Raw genomic sequence first — 13,560 nt, forward strand, 5'->3', positions numbered from 1 at the left:
GATTTTATAACTCCTCTGTGATGATTCTATGATATGAAGTATGAGTCACTTTTGTTTAGCCTTACTCAGCACACTGAAGAAATACACCAGTTTTGCTTCCCACCACACATAAGCTTCTTACTTTTCCACCAAGTTTGTTTTCTGTCCAGGCTTCTATTTCCTCACAGGATATCAAATGCCACATACACTGCAGGCTGCATGGAGCTACGGGCCATGAGGTCTACAGAAGACCAACAAGAGCAAGGTACAAGGGTTGCAGGCATAGTTGAAGTCGATGCAGAACGGCAACTACTGCATGGCAGGGGCACGTACCCAGCAAAGAAAAAGCCCTCACACTTGAGGTTTGGCCCCTTGAAACATATAACATTACAAACATTCATTTGCAGTTCTGTTGCAAGTTCATCCTCTAAATTTGAATGAGACACCAATAAACTGTCTGAATGCATGTACATGTTTGGTTATGACTGTCCTCTGAAAATGCTGTCCTTACTTTGAGAAGACATGCACAACATGGTGGTAAGAAGTCAAACACTCCCTGGCTTTGGCAAGACATAGCACATAGGAAGGATGTGAGACTTTCTGGAGAGTTTCGTGCTCAAATAGTGACAAAACAGTAACTTGCTGAGTTTACAGATCTCTAATCCAGACCATCCTGACCCAACAGGGCACACATCCTAAGGCTGAAACATAATACCAACTTTTCCAAGGCCAAACTTGATAGATTCAGAATACCAACATAGTAGCAAGTGAAAAAAACCCAAATGAACAACCAAAAAAACCTCTTAAGCAATGCCACTCCCCAAATGGTTGCATAACTTGGTTTTTGAAATCCGGTAACTCTTTGAAATCCAATTCAAGATTCAAACCTTAACAGAGCGTGATCAAGTTGTTTCAGTGTTTTGTTGCTTACAAAGTACTTTGAAGCAGTCTTTGGCATTCAGTACTGCTTCATCACTTCATTTTGTTAGTAAATCACACCATACAGTTTAGTACATTAAAGTCTCTCTTGTATGAAATGTTTTTTCCTCCTTTCATCCTGCAATAAGATGAACTACAGCACAATCAATTCATGTAGCACTGTAGCTGTGCTACCTCTCAATAAGCTACTTGAATAGGAACACACGAAAGAAATCAGGACCAGTATTATAAACTTTCACAGTTCCAATATTACTTCAGTTTAAGGAGTTAATGAGCGCTAATGAAGCCTCCTAAGGTGTTATAAGTCAAAGTAGAGAATACTTTTCTCCCTCTCCCCACTTTACCTGTGGCTTTGTGCTCAGTCTGGCTTTGTATGGATCTCTCCTGCAATGCTTAAAGATCAGCAAAAGTCATTACCATAGGCAGCGGACTCAGTGTCGAGCCCTATATGCATTTTTCCCCTCTCAAGGTGTATTACTGTGATCAGCACATCTCAGTGATCATGAAACTGGCAACAAGATATTTACTTTGATCAAGGTGTTTATTGCATCTCAGAGGACACACATGCACTGGGGTTTCTTGTTGGGTTGGTTTGGTTGTTTGTTTTTTTTTTTTAGGTTTTTTTTTGTATTTTTTTTAAACTGAAATACAAAGAAGAGCCATTTTGAAATTAGCTTTTTATAGAACTTTCCCATAACAGTGTATGTTATCCCTACAGCAAATTCAGATACAACCACTTTTAATGGTACCATACATTGATTAAATAGTTCATTTGAAAGACTTCAGATGAATATCTTTCCAACCCAATATGCTTTTACAGAGAACTGCCAAGCCACTTGTAACACTGATCAACAGTGACCTCATTGAAGAGTCAAGATCTTATGCCAAGCCATCAGCAGAAACAGTATGAGAACAAATAAAAATTAAAGAAACACAGTATGTACAGTAAAGGGCATGGATCTCTGGATCAGAATTAAATCTAATCACCAATAGTACAAAAGCTACTCACAGCGCATTCGGGGCAATGGAGAAAACACTAGCCTAAGGCGTACACAGGTAAGCACTAAATTAAGAGATGTACATAAGAACTGAACAGAGATGAGTAACATCACTTGTAATGTTTTGACTACAGATATACCAAAGAGTGTTTGATTCTCGTATTTGAAATCCCTTCATGCCAGCACAACTATGGTTGCTTTTTCCAACTACATGGAGAGAAATTGACCCTTTACGTATTTTCAGTGCATTTAGCAAGAACTGATAAATATGCCAATTTTAAATGCAAAAACTTAATTACTTAAAATAAAAGTTTTTAAAAATAAAACCAGCAATAAATATGGTATTCTTTCAGATATGTTTTTTCATTCTTGGTAAATCATTGAAAAAGTATTTTGTTACGGAAGTTTACCTTTATATTACTTTAATTATCTTAACATATACAGTGCCACAAAAATAAAACATTTTTTTCCACAACAGTTGAGATTTCTGTGACTGGGAAAAAAAAATGTATTCCGCACAATTTCATAAATATTTTCCTTACTATCTGGTATTATCGCACTATGTTTTGTAACAGATAAAGGAGAAATTGAGTCCTAGGGAAATTTTAGGTGTCCTCAAAAAGTTATATACATTGAAACCTTCAAAAACAACAGACATTGCTCCAAATGGCTCACCAAACAACAACTGCATAATCTGCCCCCGTGGGATAGGTTCAGAAAAGCACTAGAAGGCATCAGAAACATACATCCATTGTTTAAATTGTAAAACACAAATAACCCAAGTACACAAATTTTGAGAGAGTAGGGATAACAGCTAAGGTAGTACACATTCCTAATGTTCACTTTCACAGCTGTGCTACACGTTTCAGGAGGAAGAGAAAGTCTGAGTAAGCGCTGGGTTTGGTATTGGTGGCTCACTTTGAAACTCTGAGCATCCGCTTGTTGACTCCAAACTCATGTTTTTATCATCCAGTCAGAAAAACTGCAGCTGTGAATATAGAAAACATTAGATGAACGCCAGTACAGTAAGTTAGATAAATCACGTTCTAGAAAGAGCACCAAAACTGCTCCTCACTTCACACTTTAAAGGTGTTGTTACCATGAACAGCAGTCTTCCCACAAGCAGTTACAAATCTGTCTACTATAAACCCATTGGAACCAGTGAGTCCTAGAAATGAAGGCGCATCGCCACTCCAGGCCATCTCCACCAAGTACAAGGTACACCTCCCCTGGAGGTGAAATTTGGAAAAGAGGGAAGTGGGACTGGGTGGCGCTTGCCAAGAACAGCCTGATCCCATCCACTGCTGCTAACTCAAGTGCAGAGTGGGCTTAGAACATGGCTTTGAATTAAGCTACAGGAAAAAAGAGAAGGGACTTATGAAGAAGGCTTTAAAGATATGCAATGATTGTCCTCTCCTCACTTGGCAAATTATTCTAGTCTTAACTATAAAATACCTACCTTACTTCTGCATTATTGTATTTTCACTGGTTTAAGTGCTCAATCTGATTTATCTACTTGGCCATCTTCACATCCTGCTCCAAAACCCTCACAGTAATGACTGCCATTTTTCCTTCCCTTCTGCAGTACTGCTCTTTTACTACTCCTCCACTTTTTTCTTTTCATTTACTCCTCTGTTCTTACCCAATGTTGTTCTACACAGCACTGCTCAGGACCTCATACCTTAGCATTCAGAATAGTAGTGCCTTGAAAAATTGTAAAGCAGGATATGTAAGTTTTTCCTCTTTTGATCCTTTTACACCTACAATACCAAATCCGTTTCCACACCCACAAGACTGGAACAAGACTATTTAGCACTGCCAGTATTTATACGCTGTTATGATTCTATTTGTTTCTGTATTCTTTTCAGGAATGCCCCCAGTATTTATACGCTGTTATGATTCTATTTGTTTCTGTATTCATTTCAGGAAAAAGAAACAAAGAAACATGCAAACAAAAAAACCCAACAAAACCAAACCTAAACCCCATGGATGGAACCAAGGTAAAAATGGAAGTTACAGATTGAAGATAACTTTGCCTGCCAATCACTTTTGGAAAAAAAACAACAACCAACCAAACAAAAACCTAGCCAAAAGTCAAGCTTTCAGGCTAAAATTAAAAGCAGGGACACAGAATTCGGTTTTCTGTTTAAACCAGCACATTACAGTGCATGTTTCTACCTATCTCTGCTGCTACAATTTTATCAGTCATATTCAATCCACTGGCCTAATTAACATCTGTGTGCCAGACATGTACCACAGCATAACATGCTTAGGCAGGCAGTCACAGAATACCTTATTGTTTACAAGAAATCCTTGATGTTAAGATCCGCTAATGGGTCCTTTGTTGGAGGTTTCTTGGGACTCTGAGTAGCAGGAGTTGGGCTTGGAGAAAGCTAATGGACATCAGCCAGGAAAGCAGAAAAAAACAAAGCAGACAAGGATACACAAGCATTAGGTAGATACAGAAGGTTCTCACGTAAGCACACTGCAAGCATACAAAGTCCTCATTTTTCTGCAAGTTCAGCATGTTGTTATTTTGCTCAAGCATTGTTTAGAGTCCAGCCTTACTAAAGGGTTAACAGTGTTTGGCTGGTTTAATGGATAAGCGTATAGACACTAGATATTCTAATTAGCATAGCTTCAAATCACTCTCTCTCTGTAAGACAGAATGGTGTTAGGATCATCAACCCAGACAGAAGTTAAGTAACTTAGATGTTAAACACCAAGTGCAGAATAAGCAGAGTGCATGCTGCAGGGTACGTCTGAAAACCCCCATGACTGGCATTTTAGTACAAGTTGTTCTACATTGGTAATGTAAATAAGAGTCAAAAAGGTACTTGAGACATGACTATACTATACTCTGTTCCTCCCCTGGTAGGTACAAATATCAACAGTTGTTCCACAGAAAATACCAGGTTTTCAAGTTCCATGCATCTCTTCTCACTAGGGAGCCAAATGATTCTGCCATTCTGTCCTTACTCCTCCCCATCCCTGCCTTAGTCAGGGCACTGGAGGTGTCATGAATGCAGCCCTGGCACCTCAATGAATACCCTTCTCTGAGAAAAAAATGTTTGCATCTCCCATAGTATTCTTGTTAATCTAAGTGCAGAGACTGTTTAAGATGGGAGGAAAAGCAAGACCAAGTCCCTTCTCACTTAGAGTAGTTTCAAATTCTTCCCATTTCTACACAGAAAACCCAGACGAACTTCAATAGGGATGTGGTTCCTTACTTAAAATGTGTGGTTCGCTACAGGTTGATTGCTTACAAAAGAATATAGAGTGACTAAAAATTAAGATTATTCATTTGCATTTCTCCACCCTGATGTAAGTTAGAAGAAAAACTTTACTCCACAGTACTTCAATTTGTGCATCGCAGTGTAAAGCATGCATCCCGAGTGCTCCAATGTTACATGCTCTATGGTAATTCATACTTGAATGTATTTGTTATGTATTGACAGAAGACCAGCAAGCTACCAGCCTGAAACAGATAAAGTTGTATGTACTGAGAAAGCCTGTTCATAAGCAGAAGGACAGTTTTCTGAGGAATCTTTTTGTCTGGAAGGGAATGTGCTGAGTACAGCTCTAGTAAACTTTCACCAGCTCTGAACAGAATAGGAATGCCCATCAGCTTTGAGTTGTTATTGAGATAACACCCAAAACCAGATCTAGATGTAGTTAGCTGTAGGAAATCTCTTCCACTTGTCTCATACAAGAGAACTGACAAAAAAGTCAATGCAGTTCATGTGATCTACTGCAAGTCAGGCAGCTCATACCATAAGAAATTTCATTTACAGACCTATAGTTAGAACTGAGCTGAGATGATGCATCTACACAAGCCAGCTTCTAAAGAAAAGGAGAGCAATCAACATTCAGCAGTAACACATACCTGTACGCCAGGGCCAGTGGCAGCTCCAAATGGTGGCCTCATCATAGGCTGCCCGTACATAACTGGCTGCTGGGGCATCATGGGTACGCCTGCGCCTGCTGGGGGCTGTGAATAAATGCAGTGTGAGTACTGTTCTGGGTGGAGCAGGGAGAGCAGCATAACAAAAGAGACTCACCATTCCAAATGCAGCTCCTGGTTGTGGGACAGGTGGAGTACCTCCTGCGGCAGGAACAGCGCTTCCTGGAGGCACAGCTCCTGTCTAAAAAATGTTTTTAAAACAATTTAAAAAAGCAAGAATCTCTGTCACACCAACCATCTGGAAACTGCACGGAGCCCTCAGCATTCTCAGAGCTGTTCTGGACAGTAAGGCTGTTATGCAGCAGATAATACCTAACCTCAAAACCACAACGCTTCAAAGAATGAAAAAGTTGAATGAGTCCTTATGCTGATGCTCAGCTTGCTTCTTCAAAAGAAAGCATGGGTGACAGACTCCATTCTCATCATGAAGGGACTCCATTTACTGAATACAACTCAAATTAGGCCCAGGAAAGTATGTACTTTCCTTCTCCTTCTACATAGTGTAAGAAAGCATTGCAGTTTCAAAACTGATAGCCAACATACTATATATAGCACTTGTAGCACTGTATTTTAGTAAAAGTTTAAACAGATTGTAAAGCTAAGAGAAATAACTGCTATAGTTACACCCATGTTTCATGAAATGCTATCAAAACCATCCAGCTTTCAAGAAAGAATCATTATTTATCAGATGGTAAACCCATTACAAGATCAGGCTGATGTTACAGAAGTTAGAAATTTTGGGTAGTACAAGTCATCTGATAGTTCACATTCAAGTAAAGCAAAGAAAATTTGAAGCCATTATTTTCAAGCTTACAGCACAGAAATGGTTAATCACTACTACCATATTCAAAACACTGCCTGAGAATTATCTGCTGGGCAGACAGTCCAAGAGCAGCAGTATTAGGTAACTTCTAGTGAGTTTTAAATCAGCAGTAATAACTGTAGCGCAGGTAAGATTCTGTTAGTATCTTCGTGTTTAGTAAGCACAGTAAGAGATTTAAAAAAAAAAAAAAATCACTTACACTGTACAGTATTGCCCAGCCTTTCTATTAAGAAAAAAGGTTGATGTTACAACTAATACATTCAATGAAATACCAAGTTCAGGGAATTTTTTGTATTTCCATAAGGTTAAGGAACAAACTGGAACATGCTTAGTCACATTAACATCTGGCTGTGGAAGCAGGGAACTGAACTGCCCATGCTCCCCCTTGTCAGTCCTTTCCTTCCCAACCCAACTTTTTTCAAATGGAGGTTGTTTAACACCCTGTTTAACTTTGATGTGATGAGGTATGGCTGCTCTTTGGATTACTCTTGTAACTTACTCATGGCAAGTTGCTCTTATGCCAAATTTAGATTTTTAGCTCAATTCAACCCTCTTCTCTCAAAGTTAGTGTGTCCTGATACGTTTTACAGGGCAAACTTAACTTTTCCAACAGACTGCTTTACTCTGCTAAACAAGTTACCCATTTCTAACCCAGCATCAATACGTAATCTGAATACTGTGTAGTCTTTTCAACTCCTTAATTCAGGAAAGCTTGAGAAAAACCTATTTATCTTCTTTCCTTCCAGTAGTTCAACTTTGGACCAATACCATTGTCTTTTGGGCAATCGACCTGAGCCTGGTGCTGGCAAGACCTGTACAGCTAACCTCACACAAGTGTCACAAGTGGACACTTGGAAATGTCCACAGGTATTAAGTGTTTATGTAGAGTAACATCATTAGTGTAACATCTTGATACATATGTCAATGTATTTTTCGTTGACCTCGACTCAATGATTTATTTATGCCAGTGTAAACCTGGTCTTAAAAATGTGACTTGAAACAATCATATAATTTATACAGAAGCAAACTCTTTAGCTGAAGTAGACAGGAGTAGTACCTACACATATGATTGCATAGTCTCCTGAAATACCAATGTTTCAATACCAGTGGTATCAATGGATTGACCACCTACCAATGGACCACTTGGGACACCACCAGTTGACCATGTTGCAGGTGCTACTTTTGGCTGCCAGTTGGCTCCTCCTGTTAACTTTTTCTCTCCAGCGTTCCACTGGAGGTCTCCCCTAACAGAGAGGGAGAGAGACAGAGCTATTATTTGCATACCTCCACAGTGAAAATGAAAACCAGTTGTGGCATACATTAACATTAGTTTATGGTGTATGCAGTTATTAACAGAAAGATACTACATTTTTAGTGCCACTCAATTTCAAGGGTTGTTAGCAGTACACACCCGTACACTCTATACTGAAGTCAGTAAAATGGTTATGGCCTTTTTGGTGAGAATTAAAGAGAAGTTTTACTTAGTATTGACTGAAGGTAACATATTATTGCATATACCCTTGCAAAGTTGGAAGAGAGACTGCTACTGCCTATTCTACTGGTGCCAGGCAATACAGCTGCCTGCTAGAAGTCTTTGAAAGGTCATTTCATTGCTGGAAATCTTGCTCTGACAGCTGAAGGAGGAAAGCATTCAGTTCTGAAAAAAGTTGATAAATACAAAAGAAACAAATCATTCATAGAATAAAAGGGCTGCTGCAAAACCAGATTTTGTTAGAAGCTGCTCTATCCAGAATATGATACACCATTTGAATGAAGTAGGAAGCTAAGTTTTGGGGGTAAACCTCATTATGTGCTTATACATATCCATCTTATCATCTCCATAGAGGCACAAAACATTCTGAAGAATATGCATTATAAACTGGTCTTGCATACAGAGGAAGACTCGGCACAGAAGTCAGAAATCAGATTAAGAAGATATATTAAAACATAAATGCAATTCTGTAAATATTTCTTCTTGCAAAAGGAAGATTTTCACTGCATGGAATAAACTTCTTCTCTATTTTACAAGTATTCCAATGCCTACATGATAAGCATATCCAGTGTCTGCAAAAAGATGAACAAAACTATTACACATTAGCCTGTATTACTGAGGGAAGCTATACAATTTATTATCTGGACTATTTGTTCATCTTAAGTTGTTTGGAAACCAGCTATCCAATATGAAGACAGTAATACACATTTAAAAAATAATTAAGATGCAGATTAAAGCCAGCAAGATTAAAAGCTATGTCAGGAACATTTAACCTTAATTATTCAGTGAACCTGTATGGAACAGAATACTTTTTCCAGAATTTTGTGAACTGATTTTTGGGAGGGGGGAGGAGATACATAATGAATTCATTGATTCTTAACAAACACGGAAAGAGAGGTAAGACTATACAGCAGAGTTGAAAAGTTTGGTGGTGGTGGTTTTGTTTGCTTGTTTTGTTTTTTTAAAGTTGAACTTACTTTTTTGAAGTGGTGCCAGAAATTCCAAGATCTGAAAATTGTAAGAAAGATTGGAAAAAAAAAAAAAAGTCATTTGTTTAGTAAATTAACGCATGTCAAAGTAACAGCTCATGTTTCATTGCACATGGGCTTATATAGAATAATAACATTTTGGCTGTCTTCATTTAGACAGCATTGGAGGACTGGCCACATGTACCCCTTCTTTAAGACTAACTTAGCAACACTGCAGATGCCTTATACTTTAGCAAGCATTTTTGCTACATAAGCAAACCAAAGTAACAAGAAATTTAGGTCTACAAAATGCAAAGTTATTTAAAAGCACTGAACTATCTACCATGAATAAGAGCAATCGTTTCTGTTCCTCATTCATATAGAAACATACACGTAAATCTCAATGTCACCTGGAAGTTTTGCACTGATTTATCTGCTCTAGCGTACATGGGAACTCCAAGTAGTTTCATTAATTACTCTTTGGAAGAAGTTTTAAGCTAAGTTTTAAAGAATACTTTTCTCACATGACCAGTATAAGTCCTGTAATTCACAAATTGCTAAGTTTGATTTCCCCCCCAAACTTGGATATACCAAATGACTTGCAGAAAATGTTTCAAGTGATTAAGAGTCCTGCTGACTTCCAAGCATGGTAGTTTCCCCACGTACTTAACAGAAAAGTAGGCATCGTAAGATCAGCTAGGTCTTTGCTGGGGTACATTTACATATACTGACAGAATATTTCATTCATACAATCCTCCAAAGTATGACTTTAGTAGTATTATACCTTAGCCTAGGCATGCCTGTTAGGCTTTTTGGGGGCCTGGGACTACTGATCTCTTGTTATAAAGTCTCTAGCCCTTTTCCTACTACAGGAAAAAGAACATGTTCTAGGTTAGTATTTCAAGAACATGCTTTGGAAAGTTCACTTTCTGAGAGAAGGTCTGTTGCTGGCTGCTGTGCACGCCTCATCCCACTGCTACTCCTCATTAAGCAGAAAATCAGCTATGTGTCCACCAGCTTTTCTGCTTATTTTGCACAGTGCTATCAGATGTTGTAGACAATTTTCACCTTTCCATCTTTCTGCTTTCCAGAGGGCACAGGTCTGACATGCCTTTGAATGTACCTTGGACATTCACCTGCTACAAAACACACCTACTGAATAGATCCCAATATTTGATCCTGGGCAGAAAGAGCAACAAGTTACAAACCCAGACTAAAAGCTATCTGAATCAGGCCTTATTCCTGCCTATAGCTTTCCTGATCTCACCAGGAAAACAGGAGGACATTGAAACAAATTAAAATAAATGGGTATTTGGCCCTGTGGAAAAGGAACACAGTTGTATGCCACACCACTCAAAAATTTGTCACTTACTGCCTACTAGGTTTGCAAGAGATGAATCAAGATCACTTCCAAGGCCTTTGCTTGCTACTGAAGCAGTGACTGTTGCTGGGGCTGAAGGTGCTATAGATTGACCAGAAGGAACCATAGTTGGCATAAGAAGATCACCTAAGCCATCAAACACTGAAAGTGAAAGGAAAACTGGTTAGAACAGCACCTCTGGTAAGGAAAACACTACCTGCCATTTCGCTGTTGCTCTGACAAATCTATCACAGACAACAACATCACAAGTCTTACCAAAACATTGTCTGACATTACAATTAATGCCAACAAGGGCATGCATGTCGTTTTACTAGACACCAAATGTCAGTAATCCTGAAAGAGCTATACCAATAAGAACTTAATATGGGAGGGCATGCCTAAAAGGACATCCATTGGAGAGCTGAATCTGTGTACATACAGCACCACTTCCACACGACAGTACTTTTCTTACAGGCATCCTTAGAAAGATGTTAGATGTACACGCATTTGTCAAGCAATATTGATTAAAAATGTTTTTAAAATTCACATCTTGCAGCAAACACCAGTCAGAATGACTGTGGTAAAGGCAGTCTTATACCTTGACAACTTAGGGTAACAGGACTGAAAGTCTCAAGATGTTATTATTCACTCACAAGCAGCAGGGAATCAGGAAAACCTACTAACATCTTATTAGATCAGAAGGAACCAGAACCATCCACACTGACAGTCGTTAGTCCACTCATAAAACTCAGAAGTTCATTTTTTAGATCACATGAAGTCAAACCATCTGGTACATCTCATGCCAGCATTCTGTCTTCTGATCCGTATTTGAGGTACATGCTAATGTTAAGTCGACACAAGGGGTAGTATGTGCACTGGCAAGCAACCAAATAACCAAGCAGCAGTACTACTTCAACCATTTTTTCTTAGACAGTTGCAGAACTCACCAATTTAAAGTTTGTAGCAAGGACCCAGCATGGAAAATATAGAATGGAAGAGATGCAAACAAAACGATAGCAGTGATGACAGTTTAAGCTTATAGTCAGGCAAAGAACATGACCCCAGTCTCTGTTTTGTGTACACTCAGGTGCCATGCAAGCTCAAGAACAGCTTCAGCAGCAGCAGCAAGATGACTTGCCTATGTACTTGATTTATAGAACAGTGTTTTCCTTGTGTAATTCCTGATCCATGCAATCAGACACATGCAAGGGTGTTCACACTAGTGTGTTTTTTACTGATGTAGGAGAATAGAAAATAGGTACAGAGAGCTCTTGAGTGCACGCCAGCCTAAACATCACCCTGAGTTCTTCCAGTAGAGAAGGAACAAAGAAATTACTGATATTTCTTGTACTCAGAGCCTAAATATGGTGTCATTAATTAATCTAACATAAAACACATTAGAAAATTCATAGGAAGAAACCCCGTGGCTCACCTGATGCATCAAACGAACTGCCAGTCGTTGGAGCTGTTGACCCAAAAGCTGCATCAAAGTTAGGCTGTAGTAAACTGGTTTGAGCTGGAGTAACTGGGGATGGTGACGGAGAGGGAGCAATAAAAGAACCTCCAAAGCCTTGAAAAAGCCACATAAGAGAGGTATGGGCATTAGAGTCAGTCTGTTGGTCTATGTTTAACAAAAAAAACCAAACAAACAAACAAAAAAAAACAAACCAAAACAAAACAAAAAAATTGATCTATAAAAGGCAGTAGAATAGAGACAGTTCTTACTAGACCAATGCAAATAACTCAGTAGTACACAAGCATACTTGGTATGTCAGGTATGACCCACGGAATCTAAAATTCTATCAGTCACCAATAAAAACTTTAACGTTTGTTATTTAGACTTCTGCAGAGCCTGGCCAATCAAGCAGAGGACACAATTCTTCCAGTACTACACACTGTCATTCTAGATAAGTAACTACACAGGCAGAATGCAACAATCAAGAACTAGTTCAGGAAAAAGATAAAAAGAGGACTAACTTGAGAAAAGCCTATGATCATCCATCAACCACTATAACAGTAATTCAGAAGACACTGTCTTCCTAATCCAGTTTAGCCTCTCTTACCATCTTAAAACATTCTGGTCTCCCTCATAAAGATCTCTCCAAGCTAGTGCCTACTGCGCTACCCTAACCCCCACACCAAAGCAAGATCAACAGCATCCACAAGTGAACTGCTTGTAGGCTGGAGAATCTCCGTGATTAAGGTTAATGTGTATATTGTAAACCCTATATTTAAACAAATAAACCCAACTCATGACTGTTCTCAAAATCCCTCCCTTGGCCTCCATATAATTTGATCTCCCTTGCAACTAAAGCTTATTTATATTATCTACAGACTCTGGAAAATGATTAAATATGCAAAGACTATTGAAATGAGAACAGATATATGACACTTTCTCAATTCTCTTTAGTTATAAGCCACTCCTCTTATTCAATCTCTTCTTGACAGTCACATCTGAGACGTCTGTACTACACCTTCAGTCTCTTGGTCATGTTTTTAACCCATCTGCCCGTGCAGATCAGATCCGAGTTCAGTGCTCCAACCGTGACTACACAAATACAGCAAAACACATTCTGAACAACCTGCAGGCTGTATTATTTTTCCCCTAGATCACTGTAGGAAGCGTTATTTTGCCATAGCTGAACACAAGGCAGTGACAAGCCAGTGCTCTACCACGGCCTTCAGTTTATTTCAGGGAATGTCCTGCCTTACAGTCCTTATTTGTCCAGCTAATCATTTCTGCCTATATACAGAAGCTTGAACATTTACTCATTTGAAAGTATCTGTCCTAAATCGTCACCTTCCAGTAACTGAAGGGAGGCTATAGGGGTGCTGGGGAGGGACTCTTCATTAGGGACTGTAGTGATAGGACAAGGGGTAACAGGAAGAAATTCTTTCCTGTAAGGGTGGTGAGGCCCTGGAATGGGTTGCCCAGGGAAGTTGTGAATGCTCCATCCCCAGTGGTGTTCAAGGCCAGGCTGGACAGAGCCCTGGGTGGCATGGTTTACTGGGAGGTGTCCCTGCCCATGGTGGGATG

At 39.2% G+C, this 13,560-nt stretch overlaps 1 protein-coding gene across 20 annotated transcripts in view; it reads right to left on the reverse strand.

The window, feature by feature from the left end:
- Positions 1–1,440: 1,440 nt before the first annotated feature.
- SNAP91 (synaptosome associated protein 91) overlaps positions 1,441–13,560 on the reverse strand; it is a 70,056-nt gene continuing 57,936 nt past the window's right edge. For 11 of the 20 annotated variants that reach the window (XM_062608291.1, XM_062608292.1, XM_062608290.1 and 8 more), the window contains 9 exons: positions 11,956–12,093; positions 10,536–10,685; positions 9,173–9,203; positions 7,836–7,947; positions 6,903–6,926; positions 5,978–6,061; positions 5,803–5,907; positions 4,209–4,309; positions 1,441–2,904 (listed from right to left, as the gene is read on the reverse strand). In XM_062608291.1, the coding sequence (XP_062464275.1) occupies positions 4,217–4,309; positions 5,803–5,907; positions 5,978–6,061; positions 6,903–6,926; positions 7,836–7,947; positions 9,173–9,203; positions 10,536–10,685; positions 11,956–12,093 (737 nt within the window). In that variant the 3' untranslated portion in view covers positions 1,441–2,904; positions 4,209–4,216. The remainder of the gene's footprint in view (positions 2,905–4,208; positions 4,310–5,802; positions 5,908–5,977; positions 6,062–6,902; positions 6,927–7,835; positions 7,948–9,172; positions 9,204–10,535; positions 10,686–11,955; positions 12,094–13,560) is intronic. The other 9 variants (XM_062608309.1, XM_062608305.1, XM_062608296.1 and 6 more) reach the window with 4 other exon arrangements.

This window comes from Pezoporus occidentalis, unplaced genomic scaffold (assembly GCF_034315485.1).
Source record: "Pezoporus occidentalis ecotype Australia unplaced genomic scaffold, CSIRO_AGI_Poc_V1 ctg13, whole genome shotgun sequence".
NCBI classification, from domain to species: Eukaryota; Metazoa; Chordata; class Aves; order Psittaciformes; family Psittacidae; genus Pezoporus; species Pezoporus occidentalis.